At 39.5% G+C, this 23711-nt stretch overlaps 1 protein-coding gene across 4 annotated transcripts in view; it reads left to right on the plus strand.

Moving 5' to 3' along the window:
- LRBA (LPS responsive beige-like anchor protein) overlaps nucleotides 1-23711 on the plus strand; it is a 354335-nt gene that overhangs the window by 265510 nt on the left and 65114 nt on the right. For all 4 annotated transcript variants that reach the window (XM_083630908.1, XM_083630910.1, XM_083630909.1 and 1 more), the window contains exons 45-47: nucleotides 3509-3649; nucleotides 5693-5812; nucleotides 12722-12874. In XM_083630908.1, the coding sequence (XP_083487034.1) occupies nucleotides 3509-3649; nucleotides 5693-5812; nucleotides 12722-12874 (414 nt within the window). The remainder of the gene's footprint in view (nucleotides 1-3508; nucleotides 3650-5692; nucleotides 5813-12721; nucleotides 12875-23711) is intronic.

Raw genomic sequence — 23711 nt, forward strand, 5'->3', positions numbered from 1 at the left:
TAGCAGGTGCAGGGAAATGGACATGATATGCACAGCTCTGTTTTCCAACAAATGTCACTCTCTGTCTCCCCTCCTCAAAAAAAAGAAAGAAAGAAAGAAAAGAAAAGAAAAAAGCATTTTCTGTCTCGGGCAACTTCCTCACTCTGCCTAATTGTAGGGCCAGCCTTACAACATTGGTTTCTTAATCAGGATTTGAAACCAGCTTTGAGGCTGTTTTAAAACACCTGGTTAGCCCTGTATCCAATCATGGCTAGCCTCAGGTGGTGTTGATGTAGGCCTTAATGATTACTGGGGAGGGAAGAGGTTGTAGGAGAGGAGCACAAACCTGATTGCCATTTCCAAGTCCTAAGGATAAGGTAACAGAGAAGCTACACCCATCCTGGTCTCACCATTAGATAGTGTGATGCAGTCACCTCATTTTGGGTATCATGAAATGGCAGCATATTGTTAGTTTATTCATTTTATTATTGTGGTATCTCCCAGAAAGAGATGTCAGTGGGATTGTAGTTGTGCTGGTTGTAGTTAGAAGGTTTTGAATAGCTCATGGATATGACTTCGTTGGATTTTCTTTTATAACACCTGCAGAATACGTAAGTAACATGTTTAGCTTCTGCCTGGATTTCTCAGTTAAAACTCTTGGATCTCTTATAGCAGCATCTAACCATTTAATTGTGTTGCTCTTATTGCTAAGCCCATTGCTGCAGTAAGTAAGATGTATTGTATTACTGTAGGTCAAAGGACTGCTCATTTTCCTGTGAATGTCATTTCTTCTGTGTGGGCCAGTGAGCAGCTCTTGGCACTCAGTTTCCATAAGCACATTTATGGCTGATGCATCACGATTGGGAATTTCCTAGCTTTGGCATCCATATTAAAATAATGCCTCTTCAAAGCCAATTAAGTAGAACAGTAGTTACCAGCTCATTTCAGAGTGTGATAGTAAACATAAATTGAACATTTTATATAAGAGGATAAAAAGAGAATTTTAGAAGTGTTTTTTGCCTCGAATGTTTGATAATTAGTTAACTATTAGCAAGGCCTCATAGCAGTTGTCAGGAAAATATGGGTCACTGTGGTAGAATGTATTACCCCAATACATTGTCTCCATTTTATTGTGAAGCTGCTGAGGAAGCCGTGATATACAGCACTGTCATTACAGATCTATTGTTACAGGGGTTCCACAGTCTTCTGTGTACTGCCATTAATTTATAGCAGTAAACAATATGTAGCCTTCCGACTGCAGCAAAGCAGAATCTTTTAATGAGGTGGATGTTATTACCACAATAAATCAGTGCATTTGTGTAATGTATAATTCAATGTGTGTATTCCCTCTGTAACTTCTCTGAGTAAGCTGATAGTGTATCATTGTCAGTACACAACTCCATAGTTCTTTATTTGTAAGCCTTTCTCCCACAGTTGTATTTATTTTTATATTATATATACACACACACACACACACACACACACACACACACATATATATGGCTTGCAAATAAACATGACATGCCTTGATGGTTGTTGTGTTGCCAGGTTTCAGAAACCAAGTGTAGCAAAAAAAAAGGGGGGGGTTAGTTTAAAAATCAATACTGTGCATTCTGTCTGTATGGATCTCCACATGATACCTTTTATTTCTTTTTTCAAAAGAGAATTAAATCAATTCTAATTGGTTTTAGCTTTATATTCAGTGAATGTAATTCTATAAGTATTGATCTGTGGTGGTCTTATTTGCAGAATAATAAAAGCAAGAGCAGCAAAAAGCGTATTTTTGAAAGCTTTAATGCTGTACGAACACCGTATTGTTTACATTGTTACTAAATATAATTTATTTACCAATGATCTTTTTGTCTTCCTTTTTAAAGCAAAAGAAAGCATGGCTGAATAGTGTCACAAAGCAAAAGATGAAGTAGATTCCGTAATGGTTCTTTGACAAATGCAGTAGTTTACATCAGACTAAACTGAATTCTTCCTTGGAATGTTTTCTGCTGCAGATAAAAAGCCTTTTATATAGCAACCACTTCTTTTAAAAACTGTAATATTTCAAATTAGAAAACTTCCAGTGGTTAATGACATTTTTTTCTTGGTAAAGAAAGGAGAAGAAAGATATGTACCAACAAAAGCAAAACGAAGTACAGTTCCATTGATAAATAACAATATAAATGATAGTATGTCAGTCTATTTCTATTAACAATGTTGTCATCTACAAAAGTAACATGGGAACAAGAATTCCATAAATGCTTCTGGTTTTCTAAAACTAATTTCTGCTAGTCTCTTGTGAATCAATTTTTCCCCAATGAAAATTACGTCCCAAAGATGGATAAGTAGTACATATTTTGGGTAGATATTTGGTATGTGGCCCTCCCCCACACTACCTTGAGCCCAAGATGGAGTCTAGTGAAGAATTATATCTCTCATCTCCCAACTCCCCACAACTTAAATTCAGTTCTGTATTCATAAATTGCAGGTTGGGAAGGAAAATGTTAATTACAGGTAACTGGTATCATACACATATTTTACTTACGAGATCGCACCTTTGTCTGCTTGGATGGGAAATGATTATTTAAAGAAATAATATAGAAAATGGGGAGGGGCTGGTGGAAAGAATGGGTAATGGGTGGTCCGTGTCCAGCAACACCCCCACTCCCTACACCCCCCTTCTCTTCCTTTCTGTGGGGCTGGCTTAGAAACAGCGACTCACCCAAATGTTGTCCCCTTAGGGAGCAGAGCAGTAGCATCTCCAGGAAGGAGCCAAGCAGCAGCTGTTAAGAAACCTGGTATTGTAAGCAAGCTGGAGGGCTAATAGCTCTCTCTCTTAACAGCTCTCTGCTTTGGGTTTTCCATATTCAAAGAGAACATGGGCCCGATCAAGTAAAACAATAGAAATACTTAACTGACCAATCACATCGGTTCTGCCCCCCCTAACAAAAGTCCTGCCCCCCCTAATCCTGGCCACGCCCATGAAAGGGAACACACACACACACACACACACAAAACAGGAAGTGGAGGGAGATTGGGGGGGGAGAGGTTCTAAGAGAAAGAAAGGTTTATGGGTTTACAGGGAGAGAAGAGAAAGAGCAAGGGGAGTCATAGAATTGTACAATTGAAAGGGACCACACAGTGATTGCGTGGGAATGATCCATGCTATTGAATGCATTCTGATCTTGCCAAGGGAAGCAGTTCCACTTGTGTTTGCAGTATGTATGTGAGACACTTGGCAATAATTACTTCATGCATTGCTGCCTTCTGCGAAGTTTGTATTAGAGGATGATTTAAAATAATTCCTAGTGGAAGTAAGAAGATTGTACAGTTACATCTGGGTTGGAAAAGGTCACTTACCTCCCTCTTATTATGCTTACTTGCATCCAAATTCAAAACCATTTGATTTATTATTCTTGTTATTGTTATCTTAGTAATAATAATGTACTATGTGTTTAATTTTGACTAGTAATTAAGTGGAAGACAACAAATGTCAATATTATAATGTGATGAGTATGTTTCTTTTCCTCACCCATAGCCTATTGGGGCTCTGAATCCCAAAAGAGCTGCATTCTTTGCTGACCGCCATGAAACATGGGAAGATGATCAAGTTCCAAAGTTTCATTATGGCACTCACTATTCAACAGCAAGTTTTACACTCACCTGGTTGTTAAGAATTGTAAGTAGACTTTGAAAGTGTTTTCTTTGAAATTTGTAAGGGAAGTTGTAACTAAGCATGGATCTTTCAAATCAAAAAGGGGTGGCAGCAACAGAGATTTTGAAAATTGATTAAAATCAATGGGTTCAGTCCAAAGAACTTTCACATATGATGGTAGCATTTGGAGGCTGACCTCCCCCTGCCCTTTAACCCTCCAGAGCACCCAAAAAATGCTTGGACAAGGGTCAGCAGACCTGCTACGGCCACTGGTATTGGATATTGGTTCAGGGGACTAAGGGAAAGGAGTGTTTGTGGGAAATCAGGCAGAGGCACTTTGTATGTATGGAGACAAAGGTTCCACCACCTGCATTTTGCATGCTCTCTATTCCTTCTCAACTCTCCATTCCACAACCCATGCCCCTCAGCACGGTTCCACAACTGTCTGGTAGCATTTTATTTGGAGGGAGGCCTTGCAAGAAGATGAGGGATCTGGAAATCCAGATTCTGCCTGTGACTGTCCACTAGCAAACTCTGGATTCACCCCATGCCTGATTATTGCCTATCAGAACTACAATTACTTTCAAATACAGTGGACACTCGGGTTGCGAATGTGATCCGTGCTGGATGCATATTCATAACCTGCAGCGTTCACAACCTGCGTCTGCGCACATGTGCGTTGCGTTTCAGCACTTATGCACATGCGCAAAGCACAGTTTAGTGCTTCTGCTCATGCACGATTGCTGAAACCCAGAAGTAACCCATTCCGGTACTTCCAGATTTCGGCAGTCCACAAGCCAAAAAAACGCAACCTGAAGCAGACGCAACATGAGGTATGACTGTAATAGCAATGATAATGGTTTTTTGTTTACACTTTTCAAATAAGTATGAAAACTCTTTCTTAAAATATGTTTTTAAAGCTGGTTTCTCTCTCTATGTTTCTTTTCGTTTAGAATTACTTTTTGCATGCAAGTTTTTTTTTAAAATGAAACATAATCTGACCACTTAATGCAGATTTCATGTGAATCACTGATTAGTAAAATAAGCTTTTAAGATGCAATCTAGAAATAGAATTGCCCCTTTTGAAGTAATATTGTAATATGTTTACAAATAGTGTTTCAGATGGTCAGACGTCTAATATTTATGAAACGGGCCACATTTCTGTAAAATAAACTGGAATGATGATTTATCTGATAGAAACTAATTTCTTTGGGAAAGCATTAGCAGCACATCATTAATTAAACCTTGTTACATTGGTACAAGCAGACATAAATCCTTGAAGTAATTTATGGTACTTTGCTAATTTCAAGCAATTATCCACTAATATGCGCTTAAGTGTCCTCTGACTAGGAGGAGGTTTTTCAATTGCTCAAACATTTTTCTTTCCTTAATTGTGAACTGTAAAGTTGCACATTCTGATGTTATAGTCATAGGAAAGTTTTGACTCTGGATAATATTTAGGATCCAGAGAGCCCCATAATTAGTTCCATGCACCCCAAAGATCTGCTTTTATTGAACATAATTCTTGCCCCTCCACCTCCAGGGCTAAATGAAAGCCACTTTGGAAACTGGGGAAAATTTCAAAAACAGTTTGCAAAGAGTCACAGTGGGGATGTGCTTGCTGTTTAAATAAATCAATTCAGATATCTCAAGGCCACCTGAAAGCTCAGACAGCCCCTTGGATCCTAGTATGTATGCATATATAAATCTAATGAATTAAATGAGTTAGATCCAGGCTTCAACTTTCATTGACGGAAAGGCTTCTGCCATTATGGAACACTTCCTCTTTTTAATCACCTGAATATACACATTCCTAGCTATAGTATCAGTTGTTTAAAAGGCATTGAAATACAGTGATACAAAATGTAAGTGAATTTGGGAACCTGTGTTTTTCACTGATTGTGTTGATCTGTAGAATGAGTTATTCTAGGAAAACAAGGCACATCTTACCACGTTGTTGTTTTTCTTTGACTCTCCGCAAAAATAAAACCTGTCAATAACCTTTAGTGTTTCATTCTAATTGAGAATTGGCAAAATATATTTCCGCTTCTGCTTCTCTCTTCTCAGGAACCTTTTACAACATTTTTCCTAAACTTGCAAGGGGGCAAATTTGATCATGCAGATAGAACTTTTTCATCAATTTCAAGGGCATGGCGCAATAGTCAACGGGACACCTCTGATATCAAGGTAAACTTCTTCACTTCCTGTAGTGAGCTTTCATATTGATGATGTTCTGTTAATATAGCACCATCAAAGTGCACACTGCTTTACAGAGTACAAAGGGATTGGTTCCTGTGTTGGAGAGCTTAGCAGTCTTAAGATTTGACAGAAGGGCAACAGTGGGAAATGAAGGGAAGTGGAGGCAAGGGGTGATTGCTTCAGCTGCAGTAGTTTGTACTACTAGCGAGGGTGACTAGGGTGTGTCAAATGTTCTTGGACTAATACTGAATGATTTTGAATCTATTAGATTTGCTAGGCATATAACCTTTAAGAAGCTGCAAAGATTACAGAAATAAATTCACTTAGTATTATGGGCTGATGGTGACTCTGAAGTCTGCTAAAAACTGTGTGCTATTTTACAGCATTGATGTAACTAAACATGCACCCCCAGCTCCTGAATGTATTTACACTACTATATTCAACATACTACATGCTGAGGTCAGAGATCAAGGACCACTAATGTATACTTTCAAAAATATGAGCAGAGACAGACTTTTGCCGAAAAGGCCTATCAAATCAGATTCATGTGTCTCTGAACTCTAATATTATTTGCCAAAGGGGCAAAGTAACTACAGACTAACTTGGCTTTCTTAGTGTACTGCTATCCCCGCCCCCGCCCCCTTTCCATAAAAGAATAAGATGGTCACTTTGAAGGAGAAGAGACACCCATCTACTTATAGGATAATGATCTAGGAAGCTAATCAAAAACTTAAATTGTAAGCTTTAATCTTATAAAGCTGAAGCCCATTGTATTTAACTAATCCTCTATAAGTAACAAATTAATATTTGTTGGTATGAAATAGAAAAAAGAAGATTATTATTAAAAATGGTTAGTACAAGTCAGGATGCAAACAACTATAAACCTAGTTCCATAGTCCAAACCACTTCACATACATACATAGGATATGGCTTTTGGCATCCCTCTGTGATTGTCACCAGTGTGGAAACGGAAGTTTGTATGGGCCAGAAAGGTGGGACAAGCTGCCCAGGAATGGCCTTGTAGCCCTGCAAGGCCTCCAGTCTTATAGCCCAAAATCTTACATGATGCTGGGACTTCTCTTAGTGTCGGGTTCATTTTTGAGAACTCTATGTTCAAAATGTTTTTTAGCCCTCCTAACTTAATGCATTTCATTACATGGTTAACTATCTATAGTAAAAAAATGTTGTGGGAGATGTAACCATTTGACATTCTGCTTGACACTTGTCATATTATAGGTTCCAAATTAAATTACTTGTTTTTACTGACTATGTACTCCAAAATTACTATGTAAACTTAAGTTTAATTCTTTTCCAATCTGCAAAGTATTTAGCTGCTCACCTATGTGATTAGAATAAATATATTTTATTTATAAATCTTTGTTTGCCATGCCAGTATATACTAATAGTTTCATAATAAGTATCATTCCTTTCTCACCTCAGAAAATAGATACATTAAAAAAAAACCACTACTATGTTCTCTTAGGAACTATTTTCATTACTGTACCTTAGTGTGATTATGTGAAGCGGATCTAATGAATAATTTAAAAAATCATGATAACCAAATAAACAGTGATGATAATGTCTGTGTGGCATTTATCCAGCATTTTTAACATATAAGCAAAGAAGCATGCTATAATTTAAAATTAATCCTTAATATATTGAATGCATTTGGTTTTGCCATGTAGCATATAACTATGGCAAGTAATGCAAAAATGCAATTGCTTTTCAAATGATATGCACTATCCTTAAATCATAAACTGATTTTGAATGGCTGAAGACTGATTTAGTATATACAACGGTAGCTTTAAATTACCCTTTTGTGCATTAATTTGCAGTGTCCGTTATATGGCTTGTTTTGTCTGAAAGATAAGACGTTTACTTTAAAAAACAAAATGGCAGTGCAGTGAGGATACAGTGATAAGCAAATTTCAACTAGGAATGATTTGTTATGAGATAAACAAAATCATAACTCTCTCACAGGGGGTGAAATGCACTCTGGTTTGCCCTGATACCTCCATCCCAGACCATGCAGCACCCAGGGGGCAGGGCTAGGAACACTAGTCAATGTTGATCCCCCGTGTACTTTATTCCTCTGGACGCGGGTGGCGCTGTGGGTTAAACCACAGTGCCTAGGGCTTGCCGATCAGATGGTCGGCGGTTCGAATCCCCACGAAGGGGTGAGCTCCCGTTGCTCGGTCCCTGCTCCTGACAACCTAGCAGTTCAAAAGCACAGCAAAGTGCAAGTAGATAAACAGGCACCGCTCCAGCGGGAAGGTAAACGGCGTTTCCGTGCGCTGCTCTGGTTTGCCAGAAGCGGCTTAGTCATGCTGACCACATGACCTGAGGGAGCTGTATGCTGGCTCCCTCGGCCAATAAAGTGAGATGAGCACCACAACCCCAGAGTCGGCCACGAGTCGGTCCCTTTACCTTTACCTTTACCTCCACCATCAGGCACAATTCAGCACCCTCCCAAGGCTGAGAAAATTAGTTAGCCAGTGTTTTCTAGTTTCAGTGTAGCCTCATTGTGTGCTTCCTGCATGCTTGCAGCAGAGTCCAAGGCTTAAGCCTGATGCCTATAGCACTGTCAGGCTTAACAAGATAAGCATGAACAAGAGAAGGTGCAGGGGAGACTTACTGAGTCAGGTGACAGGCTAGTGCTGTTGAACATTGTCTAAAGTTGCAGAGGTCTGAGCATGACTCAAAAGGATTTCAGAACACCTGAACTGCTGAAATTTGAGATCCACTGATCACTATTTCTGAGATCCAGTGGCATCACCATTAATGATGCTAATTTGCTAAGTGTCAGAGTATACATACACAAATGGTTTTAAAGCCTGCCTTTGACATCGAGTGAATTCACCTGAATTCAGCCAGTTCCCATACAACTTTGTTCAGAAGAAAAGATGACTGTCCTTATTTGCTATATGATCCATCAGATGAAAATTATCTGCAGTAAAAGTCAAATTGTAGTTAACTGTGTCAAAGTTCACATCTGTCTAATATTTTAAAGGTATTTTGGGAAGGTAAAAAATATGCTTTACATTCTACACAACTATGGAGTAAAAACATATGTTTGACTTAGAAGGAAGATGGGGGAAAGCATTGGGGTGGAATATATATATATATATATATATATATATATATATATATATATATATCACTTCACAAGAAGGTAACAATGAGAAAGGCATCTGCAATTTGCACATTTCCCCGCTCTGCCATTTTACTATTAATTTGCAATGTTTAGGCCAGATAGGCAGGAAGGAACTAATACAATGTATCATCACTCAAAAATAAAATATGCAAGGTTCAAGCAAAGGTTAAGCTGTAATTCAAGATTAGCCCGATGCTTTGATCACTAGTCTTAGGGCTTTCATGACACGGTGACAAGGATTGGTTGTGACCGCATGTATACTCTAAACTTTATTTCCTGGGTTGTGATACCAAATGACACAAATTGCTTCCAAAGCTGGCCCATGAGATTCTTCTTACAACATGCACTGGTGTGTCAACCAGTTTTCCCACATGCTCTCAATGGCAACAACTCACTTGCTCCCTTTCTTTTCATTTTTGAGTAGCAGATTTCAAGTGAGAGGAGCTTCCTAATACTTGACCAATAATCCGTTTTATGCTGTAAAGTAAAATAAGTTGTACATATGTTTGCTAATTGTGAGAGTATCCCGCTCCCAACTCTTTGGTTGAGGGAAAAGCGAGAGACTGAGTGGAAGGGAGGGAGGGAGCAAACACAATGAAGTCGTTGATGTAATTTGTTGAAAATAGATTGAGAGTGATAACATATATTCCAGTGGAAGTGTAACAGTCAGCTTGTGCTGTGAGGCTAAGTTACCAGTAAGTTACCTTGGGGACAGATTTTGCTGTGGAAAACGTAAGGCTGAAGAATTTTCTAACTTGATAAAGTTAGTTCTTATGAGCTTATTACTAACTAAGGCCACTTCCAAACATTGCTTTAATTAATGGCAATGTAAAGGAAACAGGAAGCGCAATAGGAAATAACTCATTTAAACAGGTACTTATTCCTGTGAGGTGATAGTAGTCCTTCCTCCCATGCCTGCTAATCCTTGTGGTAGTAATCAGAACAGGAATTTCTCCATCACAGTCAAATAACATAATTTTTAGATTTAGAGTACTAATTGCCCACAAATGTATTAATATGGTAGGACCCTCAGTTTGCTGGAGGCTTTGTCACTAAAGCCTATGTCCATGGTCCAGAGTTGTTCTCCTGCACATAGAGACAGACTTTAAACTACAAACAGGAGCTCTTGTATGTATAAGGAATCCTTCTCGCAGGAATTAAAATCTTATTGTCATTGTCAGTTATGTAGGGGCTTTCAAATACACCTACACCTGATGGATGTTATTTCATCCTCTTGTTCTGCTTATGGTCCTTGTGTCCATTCCATTCCATGCCTTTCATTTATCTTTACATCCTCATGCTTTAACATCCTCATTTTGAAGGTGCGAAGCAGTAGCAGCATAATGACATCTTTGCAAAAGAAGTAGCTGTTCCTGAAGGGGCATTTGGGATTCAAAAGGTGGAGTGAGCATAGCTGTCAACTTACAGATTTGAAAATAAGGGACCAGCAGCCAAAATAAGGGACCTGCAGCCTCACCTGTTCCAGGCACTCCAGTCTTCCTGTCCTCCTGCAGTCTGGTCAAACTCATGCTGGTAGCTCTGAGAACACTGTCCAACCAACTTTGTAACCAGAGGTTCAACTGAATAGAATCTGAACCACATGCACCACAAGGCCTATGCAGCCTCAACTTAAGATGGCTCCCCGGCCTGGCTTTGCACTGCAAAGTTTGCAGCAGCACGTGCAACAAAATGGCGTCCAGCATTCAAAAACCCCCTCAGCTTGCATTAACTAGCCACACACAAGGCATGCAAGCTCCATCCTCCAGTCGTTCTTAGACTTCTTATTGGGTGAGCAACGCAGCCAAGCAACACAGTTGGAGCCTCCCTCCTCCCTGGCCGGAGGGATTCTTTCCAGCCTGTTTTTATATTGAAATAGTTTCCAGAAGTTTTAATTGTTTTACCACTTGTCTGTGGTCCTGGGCTCATATGGGAGAAAGGGCAAGATGTATGTTAAATAATTAATAATGATAATAGCTCACTTTTCCCTCTTGGAACTGATTTAAATGTGATTAATTGCAATTCATGTAGGTGATCAGGGAGACATATGTGGTGTGGTTGTTATTTTAAGTGATTTTAAAAACCACTACATTTAATTTAATGGATGCAGTTTAGTCAACAAAGTGCCTCCAAATAATTTGCTAGCATGTTTTTCTTTTGTATCACAGACTCATTTTTGTTATAGGTTAATTAGCATGACTGTATACAAATATATAGGATGCATATCTGAAGTTTTTCTCACAAGGACTGAGGTGATAATAGCTTAATTCTTGCTTGATTCTTCTTGTCTGTTCTCTGGGAACTCTGGGCTGACCCTGTCCATAATCTGATGACCTACCATTGCACTCAGCTATTTGGAAAACTGTTCTGGCCATAGCTGACCCTGAGGGTGGTATCTGGAAGACCACTGATCCATTGACCCATGTCAAGAGTGGATTTAGAATCTGATCTACTGGGCCTCTTACATAGTTAGCCAGTGGAGCTACTCCACATAATGTGTTTTTCTGCTTATTAAATAGCATGCACTTTTCATTTGTTAGAAGGAAGACCAATTTTACACCAGTTACTAATTTCCTGGAGCAATTACAAATATTAAGCCTTTCCATTCATGAAGTGCCCTTTACAAGAAATTGATAGATTTTCTGCAAAAATGTAAGCTTGCTTTAACTGTGCCTTCATTAGTTGGTACATTTATATAATGTTCCATTATAGCATATATATTATTTTAAAAATTATTTTGCTTAGAAACACACAAAATAGAAAAGCAATTGTAATCACTCAACACATGTGTGCCCCACATTTTGCAACATGAACATAAGGCAGTGTAGACATGTATTCAGAAAAAGCAGCCAATTGCTTATATGTATGGCTGCTTCTTAAAACTCAGTTTTTGTCATGTGGCTCTGGGGCAGGGATGCTGGTGTTTGTTCAGAAAATAAAAGCCCTGTTGCATTAGAGAGCTGCTTGGGTTTGTCTATTGCTGAACAGACTCTTTGTAATCAGCAATTCATACCAACTGACAACAAACAGACCAACTTTATAAGTTGAATTGAAATCCACATTTAAAGTAAGTGGATTGCACCCATAAATTTCATTCCACTCCTAAAAGAGGAGTCCATTCAATTTTTAAATTAGCCATTGTTTAATGGGTATTGTTGCTATTGCTGTTAGCAAAGAGATTGCTCTCATAGATTGTGATACTTGCAGTCTAGAAGTTACTTACCCATAGTGGTAGGACTGCAGTTGGCTGTTTTTACTAAGCAAGTTTCAGGGTGTGAAATGCCATTGTGGTACTTGCTTATTAGTTTTAGTTTTTCTTTATTAACTATACTTGTATGGGCATCGTCTCTTGGCAATCAATCAATCAATCAATCAATCAATCACCAATACAAAACAATAAAAGCACTTGTTCTTTCTGGCAAAAAACAAAAACAAAATATGAATTATAGGGTTGAAATGCCCAGATTAAAAGTAAAAGTTGTTTGAAAGGCATGGTGCATGAAAAGGTAGAAAAAGGAATAAAACCTGGCCCTCAGAGACTATAAGGATGGTAGCAGATAAGACTTTCTGGAGAGGTCATGTTGCCAGCACCAATAAAATGTATCTAATTTTACCCCTCTGTTGATGAAATAGTTTTTCATTCACTGGAGGTTCTGTGAGAGGGCGGGAAGTGATTGTGTGTGTGTGTGTGTGTGCGCGCAAAGTTTTCCTTTCGTCTTAACATGTTGGTTTTCATTTTTACATAGGAGCTGGTTCCTGAATTTTATTATCTCCCTGAGATGTTTGTCAACTACAATAATTACAATCTTGGAGTGATGGATGATGGAACAGTAGTGTCTGATGTTGAACTTCCACCATGGGCCAAAACCCCAGAAGACTTTGTTCGCATAAATAGATTGGTAAGATAAATGTCTGTGGACAAATGCTGGCTCCCTCAGCCTATAGAGCGAGATGAGCACCACAACCCCAGAGTCGTCCGCGACTGGACCTAACGGTCAGGGGTACCTTTACCTTTACCTATTCTCTGTATTAAGAGCTGGTGCTTGAAATGTCTTTTCTTAGAGAATGAGATTAGTCCCTTTGTTCTGTGTAAAGCTAAAATTTATGAAGCCTAGGATCCAAAGAGCTATTTTAGGTGTACTCATAGGCTTGGGAATGCCTAGTGAGATTCTTTTAAAACCTAAACAGTAGACCCTCATGCTTTTCTCATTGTTTTAATGTAATGTAAGGTTTTTTGGGGATACCTTTATTATATTCTCACATATATATTTCTGGCATTACTGATGACACTGTTAATCTAGTGAAAGAAAGACAAAATATTCATGTCTTCACATTAGGCATTTGATTAGTTCTGGTTCAGAGGGCACCATTACCCTTATGTATGTTAACTGTAACAAGTTAAAAAGTTGAATTTCAAACCACCTGCTTTCCACCTACCACTTCACTTTAATGTTTTTGTGCTAACTTGTAATTATTTGCATCTTTAGCTATATCTCACTTGAGTTTTGTTATCTGTAATGAGCCACTGAAAGCACACACCTGCTTTCCATGATAGCTTTACCATATGGGTTAGCTCGAGGTAACTGGCCAATCATCTTCACTCGCGGCCCCGTTTTTGTTTGTTAGTTTGGTCATAATCGCCAATGTTTTCCTCCTAAATACATCTTAAGTTATTTCTATCATACTTTTTAAAGAGCTCAAATCCGGGTTCATCCATTCCATACCTTGCAACGTATTGTAAAAATATATTCTTTTATTCTAGCCTGATAGACTTTATTTTCCATTACATGACATAGTATGAAAAAAACCGGGGTAGGAGATTGTAAATATTTTCTTTACTATTTGTTTATTGTATTTTATGTCACCTAATATTTCTTAGGTAGGTATTAAGACAAGGCCCATTTCTGTAATTATAGGATGAGAATCATATCTCTCTGTGATACAAATGTGCATATAATGTTAAATAGACCATGGAATGAAAGCATATGAGCCTAAGTATGTCTCAGTTTGATCAGTGCCTGCATGGGATGCTATCCAGGAACCTCATGTACTTTGAACTCCATGATGAGAGGGAGGGTAGCATTTAACTGTAGAAAAGAAATCAGTCAGTGTGGTGTAGTGGTTAGAATGAAGGACTAGTACCTAGGAGGCCAGGGTTCAGTTCCTTACTCAGCCGTGAAACTCACTGTGTGACCTTGGGCCAGTCTCTGCTTCTCAGGCTAACCTTCCTTACAGGGTTATTGTGATGATAAAATTGGGGTGGGGAGTATGATACCTTGAGCTCCTTGGAGAAAAGGTGGCCTATAATGTAACAAATAAAGAAATGAGGTGAAAATTATTTCTATGGTACAAAAAGGTAGTGCTTGCATCAAAAACACCATTATACTCCCCATCCCATTTTATTCCCCACCCCTGGTTGTTGTTTTTTTCAGATATAGCAATCCTTCTAATCTTCCTTGCTTAATTAAGAGAGAGGTGAAGTTTGGTTTTAGAGTTCATCATAGATTTCCTCTTGCCCTGCATAAAAATATATGCCGTATGATGGGGAAAAGGGAAGTCCACATACCTGATGTTTTACATGTGTCTCTTACTCTTTGTGCAAGGCTTTGCATTTGTTGAGTCCAAATGAAATGGAATGTATAAGTAATTTATATGAGTAATTGCATGATTAATGTTCTATTCTGGGGTTATGCAAAATACGTTGTGCTTCTGTAATTACATAGCTCCAGTGACTGTATGTCAGCTGTCTAATTAGTATTTTTGTAAGATTATATAAATGTGAGTAGTGAGGAAAATTATATTTAAAAAATTCTAATACTTTGACAAAGAATTCTTTGTAATAACACGAGAACATTTTAAATGTTATGAAAAAGCAGAGTTGTCTATTTATTACATCCTTGCAACTTCCTAGATCACAATAAATAACAATAGTAGTTTTAAGTGCCCATTTTGTAAGCTATTGCATGCAGATTCCCCCCCCCCTTCAGTTTGTTTTACAGATTTTTCTACAGTGATTAGACCTCATGAAATGCATACTGCTTTGATCTGTGACCTTTTTGTGGTGCTAATCGGGTTCCTGATATCATTATACCTTGCTCATTAATCATATTTCCTACATCCCATCAGCCAACCAGACAGCCAAGCCTCTGTTTCAGCCCTGTGCCTGGCAGGTTTCTGCTTTTCCAGATTATTACACTGTGATACTTTGGCTTCTCATAACCAGACCCACATCAAGCTGTGTACTACAATTAAAGTCAGATGGTCCTCAGGTTGAACAGGGATATAGTGTTGCAGCTGTCCGTCTTTTATTGGAATAGACCAGCAAGGGGAACAGATGATATATAGGACAGTACATAATAACAGATTGTACAGTATCAGGTCAATAGCAGGGGTTCACAATGCTAATTGGCAGACATAGTTACTTTAATCTAGCTTCTAGTATTAAAAAATAACAAGATGGGGTTTCATTAAAACAGATTAGATATATCTTTGCCTTTGTCTTGGGAGAAAGAAGTAGGGGGAAATGTGAGGATATAAACTACAGTGACTTATGAAACCAAAGGTTAATACTTTTTTTAAAAAAAGCAGGAAAAGAAATCAAGTTTAAACTGTAACAAAGGATAAGGTTAGCATCCCCTTTAAAAATCTGGGGGAACAACAATATATTCAGCTGGTATTCAAAAGCCATTGAAGAGGGTTCTAGATAAATGGGCAAGGGAACCTCCTGAATAGGGCTCCTGATGATGGGCTTTGTGGCTGGGCATGCTTGTATGGCAGCAGATATTCTTCCAGTCCCAAACTCTTTACGTACTTTGAATTAGAAACACAAGCAAATTTGTAGCTAGTGAACTGATATGATAGGTACCTTACACTTACTCCCAGTCATTAGCTTTGCTGTGGTATCCTGAACTTCTTGAAGTTTATGAAGTCGTCGAAGGAAATCTTACATTATGCGCATTGTAGCAATCTAGCCTGAATGTTTTTGTAGCACAGAGAACTATAGCCAGGTCTTTTTGGCGGCTTTTTGCTCATGCAATGTTCCAAATAACATTTTCAGATGCAGAAACTAGATTTTTGGTCCTCAGTGCAGTCATTCACATTTTCTGTAGTTTGATCAGTATGTTTTGCTTCCTTTTGTCAACCCTTAGAAAGGTAAACAAATTTAAACAGTATTTTTTCCCCTAAGCTTGTTTTGATTAACTGTCAAATTGTTTAAATGTCACCTTGCTATTTGCCATTTATTGCTTCAGTCATGCCATGACTTAACCTGTTGTATCCTAAAGCTGTAATGACCGTACTTCATTCACGGATTATACTAGTTTGATAGGCAATCTGTGCAAATTTCTTATTATCAGGGGCAGCCAGGACCATTTTGCTGCTAGAGGCAAAAACCCTGGCACTGCCCCCCACTTCCTGTCCCTCACTGATGCTTGGCGCCTGGCAAGCGAGGTGCTGCTGGGTGCTTGGTATCTTCTGCTCCTGGCCTGTCACAAAGAGAATGTGGGGATGGAATATGGAGGCCTAGGGAAAAGTAGAGGAGTGTGCAGCCACCCATGAGCATGCTGCTGCAGCCTCTGGAGTCGAGGAGCAAGAGGTGGCAAGAGCTTGGCAGTGGTGAGCTCCCAGCAGTGGCAAGTGCTCCTGGTGAGTGAGATGATGAGAACCGCAGCCCACCTGCCCACCAATCTCTCACTTGTCTTGCCACTGTGGGTGGTGGCTTCTTCTCTCAGGGTGACATCCCCTCTCAGGGTGTGGTCCCGAAGCAGCTTGCTTCAGACTGCTGCACAGGCGGACTGGTTGTGCTTATTATGGAGTGACACTGCCTATAAGATTCAGCTCACCCGCACCGTGAATTTGCCTACAAGCCTACAGTGATTTTTTTGTGATGTTTTAGCATTTCAAAAGATAACAGAAACTGTTACCCATGATGTAAATGAGACTTTATTCTACAATACTTCTGACATAGGCTGCAAGTACTGCCATCAAGAGTCTCTCTTAATGAATCTCTTGAGAAGGTAGCATGGACAGAGATCTGATTTCAGGAAGCTGGAATCCAGATAGTAAGAGAAGGTCTGATTCTGTATGATCTGTGAGAGCTGTAAGGTATGACTGCTGTTTCAACAAGGGTTTAAGCTCAACTGAGTACCAAAATAGGAACTGAGGCCGTCGGTTGGGCTGAATACCCCAGCCGTAGGAAGCTGCCTTATATTGTTATTGACCCTTATAGCTCATTATTGTCTACTCTAGAGATATCAGTGTACTGGAAGAAGCAAAGATCACCAGTGTTGAAGCAATGATTCTTCAACATCAACTTTGTTGGACTGGTCATGTTGTTTGGATGCCTGATGATCGTCTTCCAAAGCAACTACTCTATTCCGAACTTAAAAATGGAAAGCGTAATGCTGGTGGTCAACAAAAGAGGTTTAAAGACTGTTTCAAGGCAAATCTTAAAAAATGTAGTATAAACACTGACAACTGGGAAACACTGGCTTGCGAGCACTCCAGTTGGAGAACAGCCTTTACCAAGGCTTTGAAGACACTCAAACTCAGGACACAAGGGAGAAACATGCTAAGAGGAAGGCATGCTTGGCAAATCCACACCGTGATCAACTCATGTCTGGAAACCAACGTCCCCACTGTGGAAGGATGTGTGGATCCAGATTTGGCCTCCACAGTCACTTACGGGCTCATTGTTAAAACCTTGTTTATGGAAGACAATCTTAGTCAGCTATGAGTGATCACCAAAGAAGAAGACTCTAGAGATAACCAAAGTTGTTCATTCCAGGTGTTGATGGACTCCAACCTCCATCAGCCCATGCCAGCATGGCCAGTGTTGAGGAGCGATTGAAATTATAGCACAACTGTCTGTTAACAGTTGTCCAGGGTTTCAGGAAGCGGTCTTCTCCAGCCCTATCTGGAGATGCCTTTGTGTGCAAAGCATGTGCATGGCTGATCTACGTTCCTGCCACATGCTAAGAACTAGCAGGAATTTAAAGGAGTAGAGCTTTGCCAGCACTAGGTGGCCTGCAGGTATATCCCCAGCTTTAGGTACAGACCGTTGAAAGGGAGAGTGAATGCCCTTGAGCAATTGATGAGGCAGTGGAGCTGTTAATTGTGATATATTGCTTCAGCAGTTTGGACGCTGGCCTTGGGTCAGTGTCAAGCATCGAGTGATTGTGTGGCCTGAATATTACTTTTCCTGAGACCTAGTTCTCAGGTCATCTTAATGATTAAGGGTTCCCAAAGCAGATACCTTGGTTGTCCACCTGTAGACAGTCTTGAGTATATTCTTGAAGAAGGATTCCATTATCTCTCTTAGTAACACCATTTCAAAATTCAGCTACTAAAAGCATTTAACGGAATTCAGTTACTTAGTTTGTATGCAAAAATGCAGGCATTCTTGAAGCCTAGAGGCCAACTCTGTATGGAAACTGCTCCCCTGCATAAATGGAACTTCTGAGATACAGGATCACTTGAAAGGAAAGGTGGCAGGCTGCATACTCCCAGTGTGGTGTAGTGGTTAAGAGCACTAGACTCGTAATCTGTGGAACCGGGTTCGCGTCTCCGCTCCTCCACATGCAGCTGCTGGGTGACCTTGGGCTAGTCACACTTCTCTGAAAGTCTCTCAGCCCCACTCACCTCACAGAGTGTTTGTTGTGGGGGAGGAAGGGAAAGGAGAACGTTAGCCACTTTGAGACTCCTTCGGGTAGTGATAAGGCGGGATATCAAATCCAAACTCCTCCTCCTCTTCTTCTTCTCCTCAGTATCTGATCCTGGGCAGGCTAGAGCCTTTCCCAGTGAGTGGTCATTGTAAAGTGAAAGACTTCAGCAACCTGGAGATCTTCTTTCAAGGAAAATTATTTGCCATCGATTGGGGAGAGTGGGGAAGGAGTACCTCACTAGAGTAGGAATTTGAATTCCTTATTAGGGACAGAACTGGATTGAGGCACTGTCTGCAGCTATTGTTCTCAGAACAAATAGATGAGATGGGTCCCTGTATTTGCTCAGTTTATTCAAGGAACCATATATGCTGGACTGAATTGAAGGGGCTGGGAGATGTATTATGATGGGAGTAGAATCAGTATTGTGACTGATTGACTAGTAAAGTGGTTGATACGTTGCATTGTTTCAATTTATTTGACTTTTGCCTAATCTAGAAAACACTAAACAATTACTGTTTCTGCCAGCTACCATGGTAACAGTATTCTGGGCTTCTAACCAGGCGATCTGTTCTTGTTTTTAAGTGCCTTCCCTTTCTCCTTCATAGGCAATTAATTAATTAGAGAACTGACAGTTATTTTCAAAACCATGCATTTTCTTTCCTGCTGATATTCCAGTGGTCAGATCTGCAAATGTAAATGGAAAGTCTTGTGCTTAAAGCATTTGACTGTCACTCTGAAGTTTATGTTTGCTTCTTTGTTTTGTTCAGGCCAGAGTGCCTTTTCTATTATGTGGCATCTAGTGCACTTGGGTATAAATAAATGTTGTTAGTAGTGATAGTATATTCTCTTGTAACAGGATGGTGTGAGCATGTTTAATGTTAAAGTAGATTTGATACCTTGAGACATCAAAATGTGTGTAAACCAATAATGATAAGTGTGGAAATCATGCTGTGCCTATAGGTTCATATACTTAAGCAAAATGGCACCATTACAATCACTTACTCTTATCTCTTCCGTACGAAGAGTTATAGAAGCCACATGCTTAGCCATTCCTGGCTTGGGAGTATATGGTCTCTTAACTACACAGCAACAAAGAGACAGAGATTCTGAATGCTCCATGCATACACATTACCACCAAAAATATATATTGTAATGGCATGTGGGTTGGGTAGGAGAGAAAGTGTCATTTTACAAGGGATGTAGGCAGGTACAATTAATTTCTGCGTGCAGAAGCACTTTCCTCCTGTCTTGGTCTAAGCTGGAGCAGAGAGCATCTAGTGTGTAGATTGGTAGCGTCTGTCTCCCTGCAGTAGTGTCCCCCAAGCACTTTAGTCGACAGGCGTGAGCAGCAGCTATATAGGAAAAGGTAAAAGTGTGTACTTGGGGAAAACAGGTTTTGGCTCGCCTTCAACAATCTTGATGATTTCAACCTGTTTGTGTTGGGTCATGTCCAGAGGAGTTGTGGCCAACTGAGAGCACTCTCCTGGACCCAATCCACTGTTCTTTAGAATTTAATTGGAGCTCCTATCTGCTTGGCCCCATGCTGTGTTCCATTTCCTAGCCTTGCTAGAGTTTGACAAAGAAATGAAACCTGCAAAACTGGTATCTGTCTCTATCATCTATCTATCTATCTATCTATCTATCTATCTATCTATCTATATCTCTATCTAATCTACAGTCACCATGTTAACATTTTTTCTCTGATTCCCTTAGACCTTACTACCTTACACCAGACTCAGAAATAAAAAGTTTTGTATTTATTTACAAATACTGTATATCCACCAGGGTCGTTCGTATAAATAAAATCTCTCATCCAGCGTGCCTGCTATTTTCTCTTTTTCTTGAAACTGCAGCATTCATTATCTTACACTTCCCCAGTCAAGCGAAGAAATGCTGCTTGAATTTAATTCCCTCGAGGACAGTAGTGCCATCCCTTACCTTATACATCTTCCTTGCCTTATAGGCTGCATTAATAGAGAAGTACAAATGAGTGATTCCACCCCCTCTCAGTTTACTGCCTAGAGTAAGTCTTCCTCATATTGCATATTGATGCAGCCTCAAGTTGAGTGGCTCGTGCAATTCTTTTGTTGGAAGATGTTTTCAGAAAGGTGTACTATTTCCTAAATAAAAATGAAAGGAGAAAACAGTTCATAAAAACAAAGGGATTTGTCTAATTTTTTTATGATTTGAAAGTTATCTGGCAGGCTCTGATAGCTAGAAACAGGAAAGTGCAGAACACCACAAAGGTTCTCCTACAACTGCTGGCATCATCCGAGGCTTTCGCTCTAGGCTTGCTTTTTATGGGCAGACTCAAGATGGATGAATCCGCCTGCCCACAGCTTTGTCCCATTCAGCATTCAGCTTCCCTCTCCACACCAAGTTCCACATACAGGAGCTTTTGTGAGTTTCGCCAGGGGTCTCAAGGATTGAAAATGACATCTCTCCATGCACAGCTGTTTGTCTAGCCTCTGCCCTTTTATCCAGCAGCTAAAAAATTAAAAACAAATTATTGAAGTATTAAAATAAAAGATAATAATAAAAGTATTATTTATACCCCACCCATCTGCCTGGGTTTCACCAGCCACTCTGGGCGGCTCACAATACACATAAAATACATATTATTTACATACATACATACATACATACATACATACATACATCATTGATGATGATGATGTGAATACTACAACCAGCAACCTAACTCATGATTCTTGAGTTTAATACAATAATGCACATTTTTAGATTGATGTTATTTTCAAAGTTTATAGCAAAATTTCTCCTCAAGGTATCTGGGGCAGCATGCGCATAACAAAAATCAACAATTAATTTTAAATTATATTTTTATTCCTTCTCAAGTTCTGCACTCTTCATAGTTAGACTGAGATTTCATCTGTTGTTTCACACACATGCCCTTCCATCTGCTTTTCAGTAGCAGCTTATTTTGGAAATCATTGCTGCTAGATGTGAGATGACTTCCGTCTTTAGAGCAACTCTGAAATTCTGTGATTTGTGCCATCCAATCTTTCACACTTTAAAAGAAGGCAGATGCTTCGTAAAATATTGATTTTTAACATGCCTTTTCCAATTGAGTGAGATGTTTTAATTTAGTGTCTCTTCTTCCATTATCTTTTTTTGCCCCCTTTTTTCATGGTTCTGTGTATTTAGTCTGTGAGCCTCCAGGCAGGGTTTTGTTGTTTTCAGTTTTGTGTTTTTATGTAGTACATCACTTTGTTTTCTTCCAGGCGCTTAAAAGATTATAGTGGTGGTGATGATAATATGTAGAGAAGGGTAAAGGGGCTTTGAATGCTGGAATCATAAAATATTTACATTTGTGTGTGTGTGTGTGTGTGTGTGTGTGTGTGTGTGTGTGGAGAGAGAGAGAGAGAGAGAGAGAGAGAGAGAGAGTAAGTATAAGCATTCAATAAGAAGGTTTGTAAATTCATTTTTCCTTTATCTGATTAGGTAGTCTACATTTTAGGCAATGATGTGTGAACAAATCTCAGGAATTCTTAAGTTCTTGGGGCAAGTTGTACATTTGTGACTCACTGATTAGTAGATAAAGCATAATACCTCTTAATTTGGGGTCACAAGTGCTCAACTGTCATGTGCTGACCTTTTAGTCATTACATTTTGAAGTCATGTCATTCAGGAGGCTGGGGAGAAATTTGAAGGACAATTCTGAATGACTGGAGTTTACTTGGAGTTGCTGTTCATACAATAATGTGTATAGGTTACATACTTGCGTTATGAATAATGCAGATAAATCCACACGTGATATGCTATAAATATGAGTGGTTGGATGAAAAAGGTAGAACTTGAAGCATAAAACAAACCCAAAGTTTCAGGATTCATAAAGTTTGTAGATGCTGAAATTTTCAGTTTTGAGTTCAAAGCAAAATTTATAAACCTTAAGGTTAGGTACTTTTGTTTTCCCAGTGGCTTCTACTTAATGGTGTTGTGTTAGGAAAGAAATACTGCACATATTCAGAAGGGTGAATAGGGAGAAGGAGGATCCTTTAAGCAAAGGGCAACAATCTCTCTCTTTATCTAAATTATCTGTGTGAGGAATTTTGGCACTGCTGGAGGATGGTGGGGCAAACCCTCCGAAATTGTCTAGGGGAAGTGTGCTACAGGCAACGAGACGTTACTGTGAAGCTTAAGCAGTCAATTTATCTGTCTTACTAGGTGACCATTACGTGGTTGTTTTAGCAGCCACAAATATTGTCAGAACAAATGAATTCCAAGATAATGAGTACGTCAAGGCTTTCTGACACTGGTGGGTGTGCTATCACAAATTAACTAGTATTAAAATCTTTTCAGTACACACTTGTCTAAGTTTCCAAACTTTTAAAACTCAGCTAGAATATTTATGTCAAACATCAGCTCTCAACAGACTTCAAATGATGCAGACATGGATGTGTGTTCTAGTCAGTGTGGAATGAGATTGACTTTTTTTATATATATTTATAGAATGGCTGTGAAGATAATTGTGAGAATCTATGTGTTCAGTCCTGCTTTGTGTATCCAGTTTCTGTGGACGCAGGTGGCACTGTGGGTAAAACCTCAGTGCCTAGGACTTGCCGATCGTATAGTCGGCAGTTCGAATCCCCGCGGCGGGGTGAGCTCCCGTCGTTCGGTCCCAGCTTCTGCCCACCTAGCAGTTCGAAAGCACTCTTAAGTGCAAGTAGATAAATAGGGACCGCTTTATAGTGGGAAGGTAAACGGCGTTTCCGTGTGCTGTGCTGGTGCTGGCTCGCCAGCTGCAGCTTCATCATGCTGGCCACATGACCCGGAAGTTTCTTCGGATGGTGCCGGCTCACGGCCTCTAGAGCGAGATGAGGACGCAACCCTAGAGTTGGACACGACTGGCCCGTACAGGCAGGGGTACCTTTACCTTTACCTTATGTATTCAGTCCTGCTTTTTGTATCCAGTTTCTGTGAGCAAAAGTTGCAGATAAATAGAAAGAGCTGGCTTTTTATTGTTTGTTGCAGTCAAAACAAGGGCAGGATTAATAACTGCACACTTTCAATGAATAAATGATCAGTTTAAGATTTAGTACATTAATTTGCAGGG

This window comes from Podarcis filfolensis, assembly GCF_964270895.1.
Source record: "Podarcis filfolensis genome assembly, chromosome: 9".
In the NCBI taxonomy this organism is placed as follows: domain Eukaryota; kingdom Metazoa; phylum Chordata; class Lepidosauria; order Squamata; family Lacertidae; genus Podarcis; species Podarcis filfolensis.